Here is a 19,784-nt window from a genome sequence, read left to right on the forward strand (position 1 = left end):
TAGCAACCCCACTTCTTCAGAGGCAGAGTTCAAGCGGGAATTCTGCAACGCACTTTCTTGCTTTGCGCTTTCAAATTCGCTAGCGCAGAATGCGGCCCGCCCGGGGCTCGGGCTTACGGCGCACGCTGCAGGCAGCAGGGGGTCGTGTCTCTCTGCAGCCCGCCAGATCACCGTGTGGGTCTCCGGCGCCCACTGCCTGCCAGGGGTCCCAGGGGCGTGCTCCCGCTCTCCCCGCAGGGCTGCCCGCTGCACACTGCAGGACGCCGCCTGCATCCCCGCCGCTGGGGTCGATCCAGGCTCCCTTGCGGCGCCTCCGGCCGCCACAGCCGCTCCCCGCAGGGACACTGCATCCCCGCACTGCAGTCACGTGCGCGCTGCACGCTGCCCGGCACTGCAGAGCCCCTCCCCCGCCGAGCAGCTGCGCGCGGCCGGCCCCGCCCCGCCCTGGAGGGGGAGGGGGAGGGGGAGAGTCGGGTCTGCAGCGAGAGCCCCACGCGCATGCGCCCCCTCCCCGCGCATGCGCCCTGGGCTCCTTGTGCCGCCGCCATGCTGACATTAACCCAAAGCAGGAGCCCGGGGGGGGCCTGGTGGGCAGGGCCCCCCCCCGCGGGCCCTGCGTCTCGGGCCCGGCCGGCGCGCGGCCCCCCAGCGGCCTTCCCGGCACCGAGCGGGGGCACCGGCCCCCCGGGGGGGAAGAGCGAGTTGGCGCGTCACGTGACGGCGGGAGCCAATCAGCGCGGCGGTGACGTAGGCGGCGGCCCCCTCCGCCCCGGGATGTGCTGGGCCCCCGCGCGGGCGGGGCGCCGCGGGGATTGCGGCCGGGCTCCGCCGGGGGCGAGGAGATGGGACCCCCGCACCGCGGGCCGGGGCTTTGCCGCCCGCCCGGCAGCCCCTCCGGTGAGTGCGTCCTGTGCCTTTAAGGGCTGGGGGGAGGGGAGAGCCACGTGGCGTGCGGAGCCGTCAATTAACCGCGTGCCCGCCTCCGGGCTGATTTTCCGCCAATCGGGGTCGAGGATGGCGGTGATTGTCGGGTGCGGGGCCTCGCGCCCATCGATGGGTCACGTGGTCTGCTAGTGGGGGGGCCGCCACCATTGTGTGGGGCCGAACAATGGGGGGGCTCTATAGTCGGGGGGGGGGGGAAGGTGCTGTAACGAACAGCCTAGAGGGGTTATTAGCATATGTCTTAATAAATTGGGGAAACTCGGGTGGGGGTGAGGACAGGCTCTTGGGGGGTTGGGGATTCCTGGGGCAAAGGGGTCAGGCTTGACGGGGGGGGCCTGGGGTGGGGGTCACTGGGGGAAGGGGGCAGTAAGCGCCTGGGGTGGGGCCAGTCTGGGGGGGGTGAGGGATCCCTGGGGGGGAAGGGGGCAGTGAGAGCCTGGGGTGGGGCCAGTCGAGGGGGGGTGGGGATCCCTGGGGGGGAAGCGGGCAGTGAGAGCCTGGGGTGGGGCCAGTCGGGGGGGGCTGAGGGATCCCTGGGGGGGAAGGGGGCAGTGAGAGCCTGGGGTGGGGCCAGTCAGGACACGGGGGTGGGGGAGATCTCTGGCGTGGGGTCCCTGCGGGGAAGGGGGCAGTGAGAGCCTGGGGTGGGGCCAGACGGGGTGGAGGGGTGGGTGGGGGGCTGAGGGAGCTCGTGGAGGGGCCAGTCAGGACACGGGGGTGGGGGAGATCCCTGGCGTGGGGTCCCTGCGCGGAAGGGGGCAGTGAGAGCCTGGGGTGGGGTGGGGGGGCTGAGGGATCCCGGGGGTGGGGCCAGACGGGGGGGGGGGCTGAGGGGTCCCTGGGGTGGGGATCCCTGGGAGAAAGGGGCAGAGGGAGCTCGTGGAGGGGCCAGTCAGGACACGGGGGTGGGGGAGATCCCTGGCGTGGGGTCCCTGCGCGGAAGGGGGCAGTGAGAGCCTGGGGTGGGGCCAGACGGGGTGGGGGGCTTAGGGGTCCCTGGGGGGAAAGGGGGCAGAGGGAGCTCGTGGAGGGGCCAGTCAGGACACGGGGGTGGGGGAGATCCCTGGCGTGGGGTCCCTGCGCGGAAGGGGGCAGTGAGAGCCTGGGGTGGGGCCAGACGGGGTGGGGGGCTTAGGGGTCCCTGGGGGGGAAGGGGGCAGAGGGAGCTCGTGGAGGGGCCAGTCAGGACACGGGGGTGGGGGAGATCCCTGGCGGGGGGTCCCTGCGGGGAAGGGGGCAGGGGGAGCCAGGGGCAGGCCGGGCAAGGGGGGCTGCGGGAGCTGGGGTGGGGCTCGCCAGGGGAAGGGCGGCGGGCCCGGCGCGGGGGTCCCGCAGAGCAGGGGGAGTCCCGGTGGGGGAGGCGCACGGGGTGTGGCCGTGTCGCGGGGCTTGCGGCGGGGCCGGGGGGGGGGGGCGCGGTTCGGATCCGCCGGGGCCCCGCCGGGGCCCCCCCAGCTCCCGGCCGCCCGCAGCGCGAGGGCGGGGCGTGGCGGGTGCGTGATGGGGTGACGCACCCCAACCCCTCGCCTCCCCCTCCCGACCCGCGCCGGCCCTGCGGCGAGGACCAGGGCGGTGGCGAATTCCCCGGTGCGCAGGGCCGCGGCCGCCGCCCCCGCGCTGGGTCATGGCGCGGGCCCTGCCCGGGGGGCCCTGCCCCGCCCCGGGGGGCCCTGCCCCGCCCCAAGACCCGGTGACTCCAGCGGCTGCAGGGACTCAGGCCTCGCTGCCGGCCTCGTGTCCCCGCCCCGCAGGGCAGCGCCTCAGGCTGCCGGGGGCGACGCGGGCCCGGGCCCCGCGCCAGCCCGGCCAGGCCGCTCCGTGTAAAATGGCGGCTGCGGGCAGAGCGAAGGGGGGAGCCACCTCCCCGCGGTGTGCGGCGCGAAGCCCCGCTCTGAGCCCGCTGGCCCCCCGCGCCCCCTCCCTTCTGGGGTCAGCCCTGGGCCGCGGCGCGAGCGGGGTCCCCCCCGCACCGGGGGGGTGACCTGTGGAAGGACACGCAGGGGCGGGCACCCACGGGCGGAGGAGAGGGAGGGGGCCGCGCCCGCCCCCCAGCCCGCGGGAAACGGGGGGTGAAAAGCACCGGACGCCCCCTCAAGTTACCCCGTAACCGTTGCCCTTTCCCCGCCCCCCGCAGCGCTTGCGGGAGGAGATTTGCTGCCTGCGTTGGAGGGGGAGCGGCCAAGATGGCGGCTGCCGGCCCCGTGGGGGCGCCTGACGGCAGAGGGGAGAGGCCGGGGGAACGAGTTCCCAGGCCGGACCCCTTCCTGCCGGGGCCTGCCCGGGCGCCCTGGGAGCAGCCCTGTCCGCTTGCCTTTGCTGGTCCCTGGGGGGGGCTCGGGAAACCCCACATCTGCCCCCCGTGGGGGCCTTTAACCCTGGGGGCCAGGGCTGCTCCCGAAGGGGGCTCCGTGCCCCTAAGCCGGGCTGGCCCCGCGGCCTGAGGGGTGCTGGAGCCCAAGGTGGAGGTCGCTGTGGGGGCGGGGGGCTCCGCTGGGGAGGGGGCGGCTCTGCGGGAGCGGGGGGTGTCTGCTCGGGGGCTGCTGGCGGCAGGGCCGGGCGAGCGCCCCGGGGCTTTGCTGGAGTTTGGGGACAGACTTCTTGGTGACGTCTGTGTGGGTTTGGGGGGCTTGCTGGGAGGGGGCTGGCTGGGTTTGGGGGGGACGGTGCGGTTGACATCTGTTCTGGGGGGGGCTCCAGACAGGCTGGTGTGGGAGGGTAGCATGGGGGGCGTGGGGATGCGGCTCTGGCGGGATTTCGGGTTCCCCGTGTTTGGGGGGCACCGGCGGGCCTGTGTGGGGTGCGGCGCGGGGGGGGCGCTGCTGTTCGCCTCGGAGCAGAGGGTGGAGGGAGCGCCAGGAGCCGGGGCCGCCCCAAAGCGCCAGGTTGGTTGGGGCAGGCTTGTGGGCGCCTTTCATTGGGGCTCTCCGTCTTTTGGGGTGTGGGGCGCCTGGGGGGCGGCGTGACTTCGGGGCACGCCTGTGACAGGGTTTTTGGAGCGGTGGGCTGAGCATTGGGGGCCGCCTGAAGGGAGCCGCGGCTTTATTGTCCGCCCGGTTCCCTGCTGCGGCTCAAAATGGCGCTTCCCTCCCCCTCCTTCGCGGGGAGCAGAACAACAACATCTAACTGCCAGTTCCAACGGCCGCCCCGCCCCCACGTGACTCAGCAGCCAGTCAGCCAGCAACGAATGGCAGCGCTGGCCAATGGCGGCGCGCGCCGCCTAGGCCGGCGGCTCGAGCGCCTTACGAGGGGGCGGGGAAGAGCGGGTATGTGACTGATGGTTATGGAGGCCCATCAGAACGCGGCGCCTGGCAAGCATCCGTCCAATGAGCCGGCGAAGGGGCGAGCCCGGTCGGTGGGGTGATGTCACAGGTGTCGACGCCCAATCAGAGGCGAGCCGCTGTCTATATAAGGCCGACCGGGGGCAGGCCGAGAGGCGCCATTTCGCTGAAGCGGAGGAAGGAGCTGGTCGAGGCCTGGTCCGTGAAGGGGGCGGACTCAATCCGGATCCATCCTCCGCCGGGCGGCCCCCAACCCCCGCCTCCACACTACCGACGGGCTCGCAGGACCTCCCCGGCTTCCGTAGAGACCCCTGCCTGCGGCCTCGAGGGCCCTCGCAGAACGCCCCCATGCCCCCGGCAGCCAAGATGGAGCCGGGCCAGTGATCCCAGCGCAATCCAGTGCCATCCGCCTCCCTGACGGGGACCATCCTTCTGGGGACCGGCCTCTACGGGCAGAGCAGGCGCCGAGGGACCCAGCGAGCCCTATATTGACCGGATCCCGGCAGGATTTGCAGCCCATCGGGGGCTCCGAAGAGGGGGGCCCCCGCCCTGCATCCCCCCTCCCTTCAGTGCCGCCGCCATTTTCTTTGCTCCCATTCATGTAAACTCCGGTGAATGGTGCTGGGGCCCCCGCTGCCTCGGATTGTTGCCCCCGCCCCTGGCTGGTGCCGCCGCTAGCCTAGCTGGAGAGCGTCGGCCCCGCTGCTGCGCATGGGCCCGGCACCCCGGCTGCCGCTCGCCTGAGCCCCTGCGTCTGGGTAGCATCCCCCGGCGGGGAGGGGAGGGGGTGCCAGGCTGATCCCCCTCCCCTGGCGCCTTCCCCCGCGTGTGAAGGGCCTGCTGGGGGGAGCCGCCCGCCCGCCCCCCGCCTGTGATGCTCGGCCGCGGGCACCCCTGCTCCCAGAGGTGCGGGAGCAGCATGTGTCGCTAAGATTCCTCTTCCCCGCGCCCCCCCCCCGCACCCTGGCAAAGTGGGGGGGTCATCCGAGGACACAGAACCTGGAGGAGGAGGAGGAGGTGGACTCTTGGGAGAGAGACCCTGGAAAGCAGCAGCTGCAGGCATGTTGCAGAATGTGAATCCCCACAACAAGTAGGTACCTCGGGCTCTCCCTGGGGGAGCCTGGGCGCTCCCCCGGTTTGCATTTGGTGGGGTGATGTCTGCCCAGGGGATGGCGGCAGTGGGCTCTGCCACCGGTTTTGATGGGGGTACCTTGTATGCACTGCTGTTACCCCCGCAGGCCCCATGTATGTTCTGCATCGCTGGCTTCACTGCGGGGAACCGGTGGGAATTCAGTGACCGCTTGTCATGTGTTAGGTGGCTTGGGTTTGTGTACGCTGTCCCTGTCCCTTCCTGGGGGAAATGGGGCGACTGGGGCTTGGGGCTGGTTTGCCCTGGGGTGCGCCTGTCCTCCTGGCATGTCTTGGGGAAAGTTGGTATTCAGCCTTCCTGCTAAGCACTGTCCTAGGTGACTATTGCTGTGTTACATGGGGGAGAGCGAAGCAAATTGGGGCCCTTCTAGTTATGCAGGGTTAGGGTTTTTCATTGATTCGTTTTCTGGTAGCAAGGCGCCTGGCAGCCTGTGTTTCTGCGATGCACGGTTAATTGGGGGTGCCAGCTCCTACTAGCAAAGTGTGTGCTTTGCCTGATAATGTTCCTGCAAATGGAGGTAGTTGTGTAGTAACTGTTTGCTTCGTTATGTTAATTGGGAGCGCCAGGTGCTGCCAGTGTGTTTGTGGAGTGGTTTTGTTTTTTTTAAATAATGCATTAAATGGGGGAGCTCTGCCTCTGGGCTTCCTGTGTTATGTAGGGAATTTATGCATTGGGTGGTTTGGGTTTATTTACACAATCAATTTTTATCCTGCTCTTTTGTGGGAGGATACTGGGTCTGCACCTGCCACCTTTGGGCATTAGGTGCATGGTGCTCTGAGCCCTGCCACAGCTTTCATTGCACTGCTGTTTCTTGGCGTCTGTGGCTGGGGTGTTTGATGGGGGCCTGCGGGGGGAGGGGGGGGGTTGTGCTGTCACTGCAGTTGTGCCTTGCAGCAGGGTCATTGGAATGGGGTTTGGGGCTTGGACTTGGGTTGGGGAGCGTATTGGGAGGGGTGAGTTTTCTGTGCAGTCATGCTTGTGGCAGAGGGAGGAGGGCTGCAGTCAGGCACATGTCAGGCCTGTGTGCGTGGCCAGTTTGCCAGCTTCCCCTGGCCTGCTCTCACCACTGTTCACTAGCCTTGCTCCTCTGGGAGAGAAGGGAGGTTGCCCCTAGTCCCTGGGGGTAGAAAGAGTTCATGTTAAGGTAAGAAGGGTCATTAGGAACGTACCTGATTTGTACAACAGAGAGAATTCTACTCCATGATCCCTGCTTCCAGCTCCCTTGTTATGAGTGCCTGAGAGGGGACAGGTGTGAGGTCAACCCTTTGGGGTTGCTTATGACCTCAGCCTGTCTCCAGACTTCCCAAGGGGACCATCTGGGCTGGACCTGACACTGAACCCAACCCAAACAGAAGCACATGAAGCCTTGTGGGGGTGACTTAAATCCCCTGAGAGAAAATAAGCTTCTCAGGTGTGGACTAGATCTACTGTGTGGCTTTTGCCTCCACTCCAGTGACTCCCTCTACCATTGCTGAGCAAAGGATGGGCACATCTCGCTTCTGGGCCTCTCCAGGCAGAGGGTGTGTTGGCCACAGTGCCTGGGGGCGGGGGGGTTCAGCACTGGAACAGGTTGACCCCTCTGTCTGCCACACTTGTCCCCTGGGTGGGAAAGGGAGAGTGACCCCCTGCCCTGTCATCCTGGGAATTAGGCTCCTGGCTCATCTGAGGCACTGTGATTCCTGTCCTTTTATCCTTGGCATTGGAGTGTGTCCCCTGGCAGCCTGGGGAATCCCTCCGCACATGGCCTCCAGCCCATGAGGGACGCTGCGCTGACAGCTCCATGACCCGGACATGTCAGCTCAGGGCATTCTGACAGGGAGACCCGACCCCCCCCCCCCCCTCGGCATCTGGACCCCCAGGGAAGGCAGGAATGGTCAGAACTAGTCCCCTGGCAAAGACCGCTTTCCTTGGAGTTGAATGGTAGTTGCTCAGGGAGGGATGAAGTGGTGATTTTGCTAGGAGTCTCCCAAGTGTTATGGGTGACAGCATGCAGGCCCCTGGGGCTGCTGTGGTTCTGCCAGCGTCACCCACTCCTGACTCACAGGCGCCAGCCCTCCACCTTTGGTCAGCCTGTCCAAAGGCCCTGGCTGGTGGGGGGGGGGGGGGGAAATCTCAGTATCCCAAGATTACTCCCTGATTTCTGGCTGGTTGCCAGGGATAGGAAACCCAGGTTCCCCAAACTGTGGAGCCAGGGGACCCCCCACCTCATTCCTTGTTAAGTGCGATGCAAGCTGTGAATTGGGATTGTAACAGCCGGTCAGTTCCCCTGGTTATTACAGGGCTGTGATTAGAGGGCCCCATAGCAACCTGGTGACACAGTCCTAGCTCCTGCCATTGCCTTGATGTGTGTGCCCCTAAAGAGAGTGGTGGGGATGTCTGGTTCCTTGGAGTTTGGCCCTGGGGTTGCTGTTCCCCTGAGTTTATTCATTGTCTGTCTCTGGCTAGTATGCACAGCACAGCTCTGTATAGCGCAGGTGATTTGGTTCATTAGAGCAGCGGTTCTCAATAAAAGTTACTAAATAACCCCAGGAGTGGGGACCTGAATCGGCCGGGGAGGTCAAAGCCAAAGGCCCAAGAGCTTCATGGGGGGGGGGGGGGGGTGGCAGGGTGCTGTAACCTGAGCTCATTCGCCCAGGGCTGAAGCAGAAGCCTGAGCCCTGGGCAGTGATAGTCTAAGCTGGCCCTGGCGACGCATTGCATTAGAGGGAAATGGCTGAAAGGTACCAGCCTGGGATACGCAGAAGGTCAGACTGGCCTTAAAGTAGGAATGAATCTATAGCTTCTTCCATGCTAGATTACTGAGTAGCAGGAGACCTCCATGCAGTGTGACTTCTGGGCGTAATGCTGCGGAAGTGGAGTCCCCATCTCCTGTCCCTTCCATTTCCTGGGGCAGGGCCCTGCCCTGTGCCATTCGGTATCTTCTGCTTGGGACCTTGGGCAGTGACTTCTAGGGGGCAGTCCTGTCCAGAAGGGATAGCAATAGATGAGGCTTTTCATGGAGCTAATCTGCCGCCCTTTGTTTCCAGACATAACCTGGATGTGTGCCAGAACTTGGCTCTGCAGCCCTGAATCTCTCTGGTGCCTGCAGTGTGGATTCGTAGCTAGTCCCTCACTGGTGACACACTAGTGTTGTGTGGGGTGTTGGTGTTGGACAGCAAGATCTCTGGGGTCTGGGCCCTTAGGAAAGGCCCTTGGTTCGGGCTCCCATAGAAACAGTAGGGAATGCCGCCCTAGGCTAGCAGCAGCTGGCTAGAGTTCATGGCCTCTCCCTGGGCACACGTGGGCCTGAGAATTCAAGTCCCTGAGAAACAGATTGCCTTGTACACGTTTTGCTTCGTTTTGGATGGATGTTTTCGGAGCTTAGAGATAAGCAGAGCAATCTTCCCAGCACTAATTGTGTCCTGGGAGTGGGGGCATGTAGCACAGGCCCCTCTTGGCTTTGCTTCAGGAATGGTTTTGGGGAGGCTTTTCAGAAGAGCTCCTTCCCGGACCCAAGAGTAGCTGTCGCCAACAGGCACAGAGTTCTTTCCCTGCACCACAGGTGTCCTGCCCCAGTGGGGTCTGCAGGCCCTTTTGCTCGAAGTGTTGCTGTGTGCTGGTGGCCCAGGGCCAGATGGCATGAGCTTCTTTCTTAGTCCTAGAGTTGCCCTTTTAATGGTGTCTTTGCTCCCATTTCAGGATTTTGGGGGAGGGCAGTACTGGGCTCATGGGCCTGGCAACGGAGTCGACCCCGGGCAAGCGGATCCGCAAGCCGTCACTGCTCTACGAGGGTTTCGAGAGCCCCACCATGGCATCGGTGCCAGCCCTGCACCTGCCCCAGGTGAACCCTCCACCACCGGAGGTGTCCAACCCCAAAAAGCCAGGCAGGGTCACCAACCAGCTACAGTATCTCCACAAGGTGGTGATGAAGGCCCTGTGGAAACATCAGTTCGCCTGGCCCTTCCGCCAGCCCGTCGATGCTGTCAAGCTGGGCCTGCCGGTAATGAGCCCTGTGGGCTGGGCATGGGAGTGTCTGAGGCCCAGAGGGTGGGAGGTGCACGTGTGTGTGTGTCCCCAGTTGATCCTTATTGGCTGGGGGAGTGTGTGCAGTTCCAGGGGTGTTAGGAGGATGCCTCGTTCAAATATTGCTTCACCGTGTGGCCTAACTTAAAGTATTCCCTGCCCCCCAGCCTGACAGTCCCAGGGACAGCACTGTCCCATCCTGGGATCTGTGCCACAAAGATGCAGCTGCAGGTGCCTGGGCTGTGCCATCCCCAACTCCTCCTTCCCGACCTGTGGTGTTCTCTCAGCTGGTTCCATGCTGTCCCAGAGCTGAGGGTCTCCAGGTCCCTGTAGATCCGGCCTGCTTGGCTTGTCCTGGGAGCTTCCCCAGAACAGCCGCTCCTCCCTACTGCTCCCTCCAAAGGTGTGGATGAGGTGAGGCAGCCGCTTTACAGGTAACCCGGACACTTCCCCACCTAATCTCTTGTGCCCTGAATGCGTTTTGCAGATTCCCATCCATGAATTTGTAGAAGACATCACGTGACCCCAATATTAAACGCCAGCCCCCCGTGCACCTGTGGCGCTCAAGGATTTAAAGCCCGGAGGTAAATTCCACTCTTTCCTTAGCTTTAGTCTCCCAGCCCCTGTCGCACCCCGCCTGGGACAGGAGTAGTCCAGGTTGTTGGGTCACTGGGGCCACAGCCATTCATGGTCACCAGCTGTCCCAGTAGCTTAGGCTTCTCCCGGCAGAGCTGATCTCCGCTCTGGGGTGCGCAGGGGTCCCCGTCCCTGAGACACATGGGAAGCTCTTTGTATGTGAGGCTGAATCCAGCATTGGCTGGAACGCTGCAGGCACCCTAGGAAGTGTTCCTGAGGCTATACAACCCCTGTCCTTGCCAGGTGACTTGAGTGTAGAAACTGGAGTGAGATCTGTGTGCATGAGTGACATTACACAGCTCCTGCGTCCGTGAGCTCCTCTTGGGTATTTCTGGACTGAGATGCCACCCCCCTCCTTTGATCGTTTGCCTCTGGGGCGTGGGTGTGACTGGGATCCTTGTTATAGGGCTCACGCCTTGTGACTCACCTCCTGGCCCCTTGTGCTCTTCTGCTGGCAGGATTATCACAAGATCATCAAGCAGCCCATGGACATGGGGACCATCAAGCGGCGCCTGGAGAACAACTATTATTGGGGGGCGGCGGAGTGCATGCAGGACTTCAACACCATGTTCACCAACTGTTACATCTACAACAAGGTGAGAGCCAGCCCTCCCTGCAGTGCTCTTGTCGCGGAGTCCCCGGGCGATGCTCTGGAACTGCTCCCTATGAAGCCAGTCAGGACTCTGGGGGAGTCTCCTCTCTGGGAGCAGCCTGTCTGCAGGGGACACAGCTCACACGGCTTCCACCTTCCTGGGTCTGACCTCGGAGCCTCCAGCATCCTCTGCCCCTCCGTGCACTTCCCACAGCGAGTCCGCTCAGGTGGGGTCCTGGGGAAGCCAGAGGGTCCTGCCCCCCAACTTTGCAGTCAGACGTGACTCTCAGCCCGCTGGGGAAACAGAGGTTTATTAGACGACAGGAACATGGTCTAACACAGAGCTTGTAGGTATAGAGAACAGGATCCCTCAGGCGGGTCCATTTTGCGGTGGCAGTGAAACTGATTCATCCTCCACCCCTTCCTCATCTGGGCTTTGTCCCTTTCCCCACCTGATTCCTTTGTTCTCCAACCCTTTAGCTCTCAACCTTGCAGGGGTGACGGGCCAGGCCATCAGTTGCCAGGAGACAGAGTGTCAGCCATTTACGTACCCTGGCCCTGTGCTCTGCAACAATCACATCCCCTTATCCCACTACCTAGAGACATACGAAATGCCTAGGGGAAACTGAGGCACCCCTACAGTATTCAAAGGAAACATTAAAAACAGTCCCACTTCGTCACAGTTCTCCTTCTTGAGCTTTCCCTGGAGCCGGTGTGAGCCCCAGCCCCTTCCCTGCTCCCTCTAATCCCTCATCTCTGCGTTGACCTACAGCCCACGGATGACATTGTGCTGATGGCCCAGACCCTGGAGAAGATTTTCCTGCAGAAAGTGGCTCAGATGCCCGCGGAGGAGCAGGAGATCGTCATCACCGTGGCCAAGAACAGCCACAAGAAGGGGGCTTCCCGGGCGGCAGGTACCTGATCTCTGTGATGGGGAGACTAGCCGGAGTTGGCTCCAGAGGAGTGGGGGGCAGTAGGGAGCAGCTCCAGTGTGGGGGCAAGCAGATCCCAGACCTGGAGGAATGAGTGTCCCCCTGGAAGGGGGTGGTCTGGAAATGTGGGGGGAATGTCATGGTTAAGAGATGGGTGGGCTGGGAGCCAGGACTCCTGGGTTCCATGGTCAGCTGTGACACTGGGCCATTCCTTGTGTGGTGGTGACTAAATGTCCAGATGCTGGTGCTAACTGGTGCTAACTGGTGCTTGCGTATTCCCCCAGCTCTCCTGGCAGGAGCGGTTACTGCGGCTCACCAAGTGCCTGCGGTCTCCTCGGTCTCGCACACCTCGCTCTACACCCCAAGCGCTGAGATCCCCGCCACTGTGCTCAGTATTCCCCACCCCTCGGTGATCTCTGCGCCGCTTCTCAAATCACTGCACTCCGCTGCCTGCCAGCCAGTGCTGGCCGTGCCTGCTCCCACGCAGCCTGTGGCCAAGGTAGGCACCCACCTGTCTGGCCTAGGGCTGGGGGGGTGGCCGAGTGAACCGCTGGTGAGACTTGCAGGGGGATTGGTGGGTCAGCCCTGTGGGGCAAGGGGGTTTGGCTGGGTTGAGCTGTCTGCAGTCTGTCCTGCTGTGGAGAGGGTGGTGTTTGCAGACCTGGAGGAAGGGGGTGCGCTTGGCCCTGTGGGGGTCAGAAAACACTTGGCTGTGGTGGGGCTTCTGCAGTTGGCCCGCACGGGATTGGTGCTGGGTGGTTTGGGGCTTCCGTTGGTCCTGTATGGGCATGGAACTGGGGGGCTGGCTCAGCGCACTGCTCACTTTCTCTGTCCCTGCCCCACAGAAGAAGGGTGTGAAGCGAAAAGCGGACACCACCACCCCCACCACCACAGCCATCATCGCCACTAGTGGGGAGTCATCCCCGTCGGCCCCCCTTCTGGAGCCCAAAGCAGCCAAGATCCCCACCCGGCGGGAGAGCGGGCGCCCCATCAAGCCCCCCAAGAAGGACCTGCCCGACTCGCAGCAGCACCAGACCTCCAAGAAGGGCAAGCTGTCCGAGCAGCTCAAGTACTGCAACGGCATCCTCAAGGACCTGGTGTCCAAGAAGCACGCTGCCTACGCCTGGCCGTTCTACAAGCCCGTCGATGCCTCGGCCCTGGGGCTGCACGACTACCACGAGATCATCAAGTGCCCCATGGACCTCAGCACCATCAAGGTACAGCTGGGGGCTCTGCAGGAAGGGAGGGAAAGGGGTGCTGGGGAACCTCCGGGTGTGTCCTGGCGTCTCTCTCTGGGGATTGGGAGAGAGCTTAGTCCCAAGGCATCATTGAAGTACAGCCTGTGACCTGGCCCTGGGAAGGGGGCATCCCAGAAACCTCTGTGCCGTCCCAGGCATGAGCTGAGGCCTTCCTGGTGCAGGTCTACAGGAGACAGGTTCCCCATTGAGGAGCCTGCGGGGTTGCCCTGCATCTCTGCCCTGTGGAAGGCGGCGTCACTGGCTCACAGGCTTCCTGTGGCAGCCTGAGACCCTGTCCGTCCTCGGGGGCGGTGGGGGCTGTCCTGCCCCCAGCAGTGCCTGGAAGGCTCTGGCCAGTGGTAACTGCCTGACGGGCTGGTATGAGCCCCCTTGCTGCAGCCCAGTCTGGGGAGAACCTTGGGGGTGGGGGGTCTGTGCCCCTTCCCTGGTGCAGCCACCCCCGCTCACCCTGTGTTCTCTGCCCGTGGTGCAGCGGAAGATGGAGAACCGGGATTACCACGACGCGCAGGAATTTGCTGCCGACGTCCGGTTAATGTTCTCCAACTGCTACAAGTACAACCCGCCTGACCACGACGTCGTGGCCATGGCTCGCAAGCTGCAGGTGAGTGGGGCAGCGGGGCCAGCTGACGTTTCCCCTCCCCTGCCCCAGGTCTAAGCAAGCCTTTGTTTCCCCACTGCACCCGCTAACCCTCCCCTCCCTCCCCCTCCCGCAGGACGTGTTCGAGTTCAGCTACGCCAAGATGCCAGACGAGCCCCTGGACACCAACCTGCCGTCGGCAGCGCTGTCTGGAGCCCTCTCGAAATCCTCCTCCGAGGAGTCGTCCAGCGACGACGAGGATGAGGACGAAGATGAGGATGAGGACGAGGAGGAGAGCAGCAGCGAGAGTTCGTCGGAGAGCGAGGAGAGCTCCGACTCGGAGGAGGAGCGCGCCAACCGGCTGGCGGAGCTGCAGGAGCAGGTGAGGTCGTCGACCCTGAGCGTAGGGGCGTGTAGGTGGCGCCTTGTCTTGGGGGGCCAGTGCTTGGCTTGGTCCCCCCACTCAGCACTTGGCTCCTCTGTGGGGTGCTGTCTCCCTGCCATGTGTCCCGTAGTTAGCAGTTAGATCCCCCTGCCCCTAGTTGTGTCTTCCTTCCTGTCTAGTTTCCATCTCCCTCCTGGCCATGGGCAGGGCACTATCTTCCCTGGATTCCCTGGCTGTGTCCTTGCCCCCTTGCATGGGGGCCCTGTCTCTGAGCTAGTGCTGAGCTCCCTCCCCTGATCCCTGGCATCTGTCCCCAGCTGCAGCTGGTGAGAATTCATGAGTAGCTGGCCGCCCTGTCTCAGGGTTCCCCTCGTGTCTCTCTCTGGGTCCCCTCACTGGTGTGTCTCCCCCCAGCTGCGGGCAGTGCATGAGCAGCTCGCGGCCCTGTCGCAGGGCCCGGTCTCCAAGCCCAAGAAGAAGCGGGAGAGGAAGGAGAAGAGAAAGAAGAAGAAATCGGAGAAGCACAAGGGCCGGGGAGGCGATGAGGAGGCGCGGGCACGCCAGGCCCAGCTGAAGAAGGCCAAAAAGGCCGGGGGCAGCAGTGGAGGGACCAGCGGGGGGAGCAGCAGCAGCATCACGAAGTGAGCAGGGTGGGGCCCTGCGGGTGGTGGGAATATGCGGGGGTGACAGGGCAACCCGTGTTCCACCCAGCGGAGAAGCAGTGAGGGCAGCTGTGTGATGACTCTCTTTCCCCGGCGGATCGACCATGGCGATGACCTTGTGTGAACAAGTCAAAGCATGTCTGATGGCTGCCTGCTGCCGACTCCCCGAGATCCCAGGCCGGTGGCCCTTGCCGGGGTGGGGGTAGCATGGGTGTGACACCGACTGGGCAGTTTCTGGGGTCCCCGCACTGTGGCTGCAGGGTTTTCCTGGGAGCCCCTGGAGGAGCTTGGTGTGTGAGCACCTCTCCCCTTCTACGTGAGTCCCAATGCAGGTCCAGTCTCAGCAGCATCAACTTCCTGATGGGCGTGTCTGACAAGGAGTGAGCAAAGGGTCTTGCTCACCCCTCAGCTTCCCCCAGTCCCACAGCAGATTCCCTCCCCCTCCCCCCCCCAGTTCCACAGCAGATCCCTTTTGTGGTGGGTTGGCTTCTGTGATAGCCACAGGAGGTGGATCTGTGGCCATCACGGTGGATTGATTTCAATCAGCAAGCAGATAATCTGGATTGAAATCTTGTTCTGCCATTGTATTTAGTTCTTTTCCTACAAAGTGTCATTCTCCCTAGTTGCAAACCATTAAAACGTATTGATTTGCAACTGAACGTAACCTTTATGCTAAACTTGGTGGTTCTTTTGCTATCCAGGAGTGTGTACGAGACCTACTGCACGCTTTTATTTAAGCCATTATATTATGTGTTTTATTCTGCAAGGAAATTGGGAATGATGCATTTATTGGTTAAACTTGTCATGGTCTGTTGTGAGGGAAGTTGGAATGCAATTTAAGAAGGTCCCACATTTTTAGCAAAAAGAAAAGGAGTCCTTGTGGCACCTTAGAGACTAACCAATTTATTTGAGCATGAGCTTTCGTGAGCTACAGCTCACTTCATCGGATGCATACCGTGGAAACTGCAGCAGACTTTATATATACACAGAGAATATGAAACAATACCTCCTCCCACCCCACTGTCCTCCTTTTCTTTTTGCGAATACAGACTAACACGGCTGTTACTCTGAAACCCACATTTTTAGATAATTCGGTGAAATGACCTTAACAGTGGTGGACACGTAAAGAAAAAGGAAACTTATCAAAATGTTTTGTGTTTAAAACTGATTTAGTGAACAAAGAGTGTCTTATCGCTAGTTAGTGGATTGAAGTGGCTGTTTCTGGTCACCGTTTCCTTCAAGCCTTTGGAACCAGTAGAGCTCACACCTAACTTACCCCCTTCCAGTCTCTGGAGAGCAACAAGCTTTGCCCTGCTTTTTCAGTTCCCAGTTGGGTTCGTTTGGAATTGCACGCTGGGGCTGTGGTGCATCATGGCTCTGAGGATGGGGTCTCTGGCTCTGCGGGTGGCAGGGTTGGCTCTCTGGGCACGGTGGCCCGGAGGAGCAGGGTCTCTGGTGCACGGTGGCAGTGCGTGACACCCTCCCTCTCCGCACAGGAATTCCAATAAGGTGTTGAAGGCGGCGCTGCCGGCACCCCCCATGCTCTACGACTCGGAGGAGGAGGAGGAGAGCAAGCCCATGACCTATGACGAGAAGCGCCAGCTCAGCCTGGACATCAACAAGCTGCCGGGGGAGAAGCTGGGGCGGGTGGTGCACATCATCCAGTCGCGGGAGCCCTCGCTGCGCGACTCCAACCCCGAGGAGATCGAGATCGACTTCGAGACCCTCAAGCCCTCCACCCTGCGGGAGCTGGAGCGCTACGTGCTGTCCTGCCTGCGCAAGAAGCCACGCAAGCCCTACAGCGAGAGTGAGTGGGGAGGATGGGGGATGGTCCCAGGGCTGGGCTCTGGCCTAGGATGTGGGAGCCCTGGGTTCAGTTCCCGGCCCTGCCACAGACCCCTGTGATCTCAGGCTAGTCCTGGAGCCTCCGGGTGCCAGTGTGAGAACAGCCCTGCCATGCTGCCCGGGGCTGTGGGGTAAAGACCTGACCGAATGCAGTGCCCAGAGACCTACTGCAGAAATTGGGGAGCAGTGCGCTCTGCACCCTGTGCACACGGTACAGAGATGGGGTGGGAGTGAAGCCACGGGGTCCCCTGACGGGGTCGTTACAACAGCTGAGTGCAGCAGTGGGCTTGTCTGCTCCCCAAGCTGGGTGGGAGTAGCGTGGGCGCAGGCAGGCAGCCTGGCCCTGTTCAACAGGGCAGCCAGCTGCGGGGAGCCCTCTGAGTACGTATGTCCTGCCCGCTGCAGCCATGAAGAAGCCGGTGGGGAAGACGAAGGAGGAGCTGGCGTTGGAGAAGAAACGGGAGCTGGAGAAGCGGCTGCAGGACGTGAGCGGCCAGCTCAACTCCACCAAGAAGCCCCCCAAGAAGGGTGAGTGCTGGGCAGGGGGCGGGAGGGCCCCTGCCTTCCCTCCGTGGAGCGTCAGCCTTGGCGTCCGTGAGGGTGGATGATTCCAGTGCTGGGCTCCCCCACGCTCTGCCGGTGCCCCTCACTCCCGACCTGAAGCCCCTGCTAGCCCAGCCTGGCTCCCCAGCGCCGGATAAAGAGGGCATGTTCTGTTTGCTGACCGGCTCCCTCCTTCCCCTGCAGCCAACGAGAAGCCGGAGTCTGCCCAACAGGTGCCCGTGTCGCGGCTCAGCGCCAGCAGCTCCAGCTCCGACTCCAGCAGCTCCAGCTCCTCCTCCTCGTCCTCGGACACCAGCGACTCGGACTCTGGCTAGAGTGGTGGCGGCGATGGCAGTGGGCGGGTGGCGTCGCGGCCGGGTGGAAGCGTGGGCAGGTTCAGAAGAGGCTCTGCGGGACCGGACCCCCTGTGAACCGGACTGAGCGGCTCCACCCGGCGGGCAGCACCCTCGAGGCGAGGGAGGGCGCTGAGGACTCCCTGCCTGTGGGGCGCCAGTGACTGCCCCCTGCACGGACATGGGCACTGCCCCAGTGTTTACAGTTCGGAGGCCCCTGGGGGTTGTCGGCGCCAAGGCACCTGCCAGGCACGGCCTGCGCAGGCCCCGGCACGACCCCGGCCACGTTTTACCGTTTGGTTTGGTTTGGTTCTGACACATGGGAGCTTTTCCCAGGGCAGAGTTTGGGTTTTAAAGGGTTTGGAAACCTCCATGTTTGGATTTGCTCTTGGGAGGGGTGGGGGGCTGTGGGTTTGGGGGGGGCCTGGCTGGACAGACGGATGCCGCAGGCCCCTCACATGCTCTGGGCTGCATTGCCGGCCCCCCCCATCTCACGTCCCGCCGGTGGCATCGTCCCCTTCTCTGGGGAGGGTTTATTTATTTGAGCAGCGGTTGGGCCGTGGGTCCCTGCAGAGGCGGGTGTCGCCCGCCCGGCTCCAGGACTGCAGTGTACAGAGTCCGCCGGGGGAACGGCCCGGGCAGCATGCTCCTTACCGGGGGGGGGGAGCGGGGAGGGGGGCTGTTTTTTATGTTGACTGTACAATTGTTTTCTACTCCTCCTTCCTTTTCCCTCCCGCATCCCCTGCCTGGCCCTGTGAGACCCTGAGGGCGGGTTCAGCTGTTCAGACCTTTCCAGCCTGGAACATGTAAATAAAGAAAATATTATTGGAGTCCCTGTTGTCTCTCCTCGGTGCCAGCTGGGCCTGGGAATAGGGTCACCCAGCCTGTGGCAGACGTGGGATTGAGTCCTAGACACCCCCCCACTTGCTGAGATGGAACCCCAGAGTCCTGAATCACGGACCCCGTCCCCCTCCAACTCCCATAGCCGGAGCTGGAACTAGAGCCCCGGGGTGTGCAGAGCAGCCCCTGGAGGGGGACGGAGCCCCGGGCACTCAGCCGGGGGTCGGCACTCTAGCACCCTGTGATGGGCTGAGTCGTGAGCCCTCCGGCTGGAAGGGTGTCAGGGGGGAGCTGGGCTTGGGGCCAGCCGGAGGCACTGGGAGTCGGGGACCCACCCTGCAGCGTTGGGATCTCCCAGCACATCCCATCTCTGCCTGGCTCCCAGCAGGGGAGCTCAAGGGGTCTCTGACCAAGGGACCAGGCTGTGGCCAAGGATGGAGTTGGGAGCCCCAGCCCCTTCTTTGGGTTCAGAGCCGGTGCTGCTACACCCCCTTCCTGACACTTTCAGCCTGGGGCAGTGGTGCCAGTGGGGAGCCCCAGACCCTCCCCACCGAGCACTTCCCCAAAGGGCAGGTCCCCACCCAGGCCCCCGCGCTCCCACATGATGGGAATGAACCCCAGGAACAGCTGGGTCCAAGCCGGCATTGGGTCAGGGGCGCGCTCTGGCCTGGGCTCACCAGCAGTCAGGCGAGGGCTGTGTCCGTTAGCAACATTCCCAGGGCTCAGTACCTCTGTCATGTAGACGCTCAGGGGGCACGTGTAAACGCACCTCGTGGATGGGCAGGAACGAGGTTGCTGGAGAACTTTGTCTTCCCTCCACGACTCCGCTGGGCTCAGATGGGCTGCGTGGCGTTGCTCAGGCCCGTGAGTTTTAGCTAGTGTTTGGTGCAGTTCCGGCCTGGCTGGTCACAGGGTCCTTTGCCCTGGAAATCTGAGACTACCCTGCAGGGGCGTCTGAGCCCCCCTCCCTCCTCCCCAGCTGGCCCCCCGGGGTTGTGGAGGGCAGGCTGGGGCTGCTGTTCCCTCCTTGCCCTGCAGAGGGTGCCCTCTGCTCTCAGGAGGCTGGGGTTTGGCTGGCTATGGGCTGGGGGGTCTCCAGCTGGCTGCCGTGGGGGGACAGACACGTGTGGGGCTGGTGGCTCTTGACCTGGGGTCTCTGGGTCTCCCGTGGCTCAGGTGGGAAGAAAGTTGGGACTGGTCTGTTCAGCACTTGGGGCAACAGTTTAAGTTGCTGTTTTGGGCGCTCACAACAACTGCTCCGGCCCGGCTTCCCCCACCCCCGTCTCTCGTCCAGTCCTGCCCCTGCTCCCCAGGGGCGATCTGCCATCACGGCCTCGGCGGGCGGAGAGGCCCGGCCCAGACCCCCTGCCCCGGCATGGCCAGGTGACCCCTCAGCACTGCCGGGCTGCCAGGGGTCATTTCAGCGCCCCGCAGCCCAGTGTGAAGCGGTGCCCGGCGTTGTGACGGGGCCGGGTCCCTGGGCCACGCGCTCGGAGCTGCTCTCCCTGGCGGGGAGCCGGGGCACGAGGAGCCGCTGGGCGCAGGCTGGACCCTGCTGCGGGCAGCAGCCCCGAGGGGAGGAAAGCTGCTGTGGCTAAGAACGGTTGTGGGGTGTCTGCGAAGAGTCGTGGTTGTCGCAACCCCACCGTGGCCCGGGACTTTCTTACGGCCCGGCCCGTGGCGCTGACATGTCAGCCGGCCAGCAGGGGTGTGTGTAAGGAGGGAGGCGTCCACTAGGGGGCAGCAGGGGCTAGGGCAGGGGTGGCTGGGAGCTGGGGCTGTGCATGG

General features: G+C 63.3%; 1 protein-coding gene across 4 annotated transcripts; it reads left to right on the forward strand.

Annotated features, from left to right (window-relative positions):
- Positions 1 to 703: 703 nt before the first annotated feature.
- On the forward strand, positions 704 to 17,986 carry BRD2 (bromodomain containing 2). Of its 4 annotated transcripts, none has more exons than XM_077834069.1 (12): positions 704 to 897; positions 9,049 to 9,349; positions 10,467 to 10,604; positions 11,373 to 11,514; positions 11,817 to 12,031; positions 12,378 to 12,749; positions 13,264 to 13,392; positions 13,505 to 13,750; positions 14,168 to 14,394; positions 15,912 to 16,222; positions 16,666 to 16,788; positions 17,008 to 17,986. In XM_077834069.1, the coding sequence occupies exons 2-12, from the start codon at positions 9,077 to 9,079 to the stop codon at positions 17,136 to 17,138; spliced, it is 2,307 nt and encodes a 768-aa protein (XP_077690195.1). In that variant the 5' UTR covers positions 704 to 897; positions 9,049 to 9,076; the 3' UTR covers positions 17,139 to 17,986. The 4 variants fall into 4 exon arrangements, with proteins under 4 accessions (XP_077690195.1, XP_077690196.1, XP_077690194.1 ...); XM_077834068.1 differs by lacking the exon at positions 704 to 897 and adding an exon at positions 3,948 to 5,310; XM_077834071.1 differs by lacking the exon at positions 704 to 897 and adding an exon at positions 9,860 to 9,956 and having other exon boundaries at positions 9,211 to 9,349.
- Positions 17,987 to 19,784: the final 1,798 nt, after the last annotated feature.

Source organism: Eretmochelys imbricata, chromosome 14 (genome assembly GCF_965152235.1).
Source record: "Eretmochelys imbricata isolate rEreImb1 chromosome 14, rEreImb1.hap1, whole genome shotgun sequence".
NCBI classification, from domain to species: domain Eukaryota; kingdom Metazoa; phylum Chordata; order Testudines; family Cheloniidae; genus Eretmochelys; species Eretmochelys imbricata.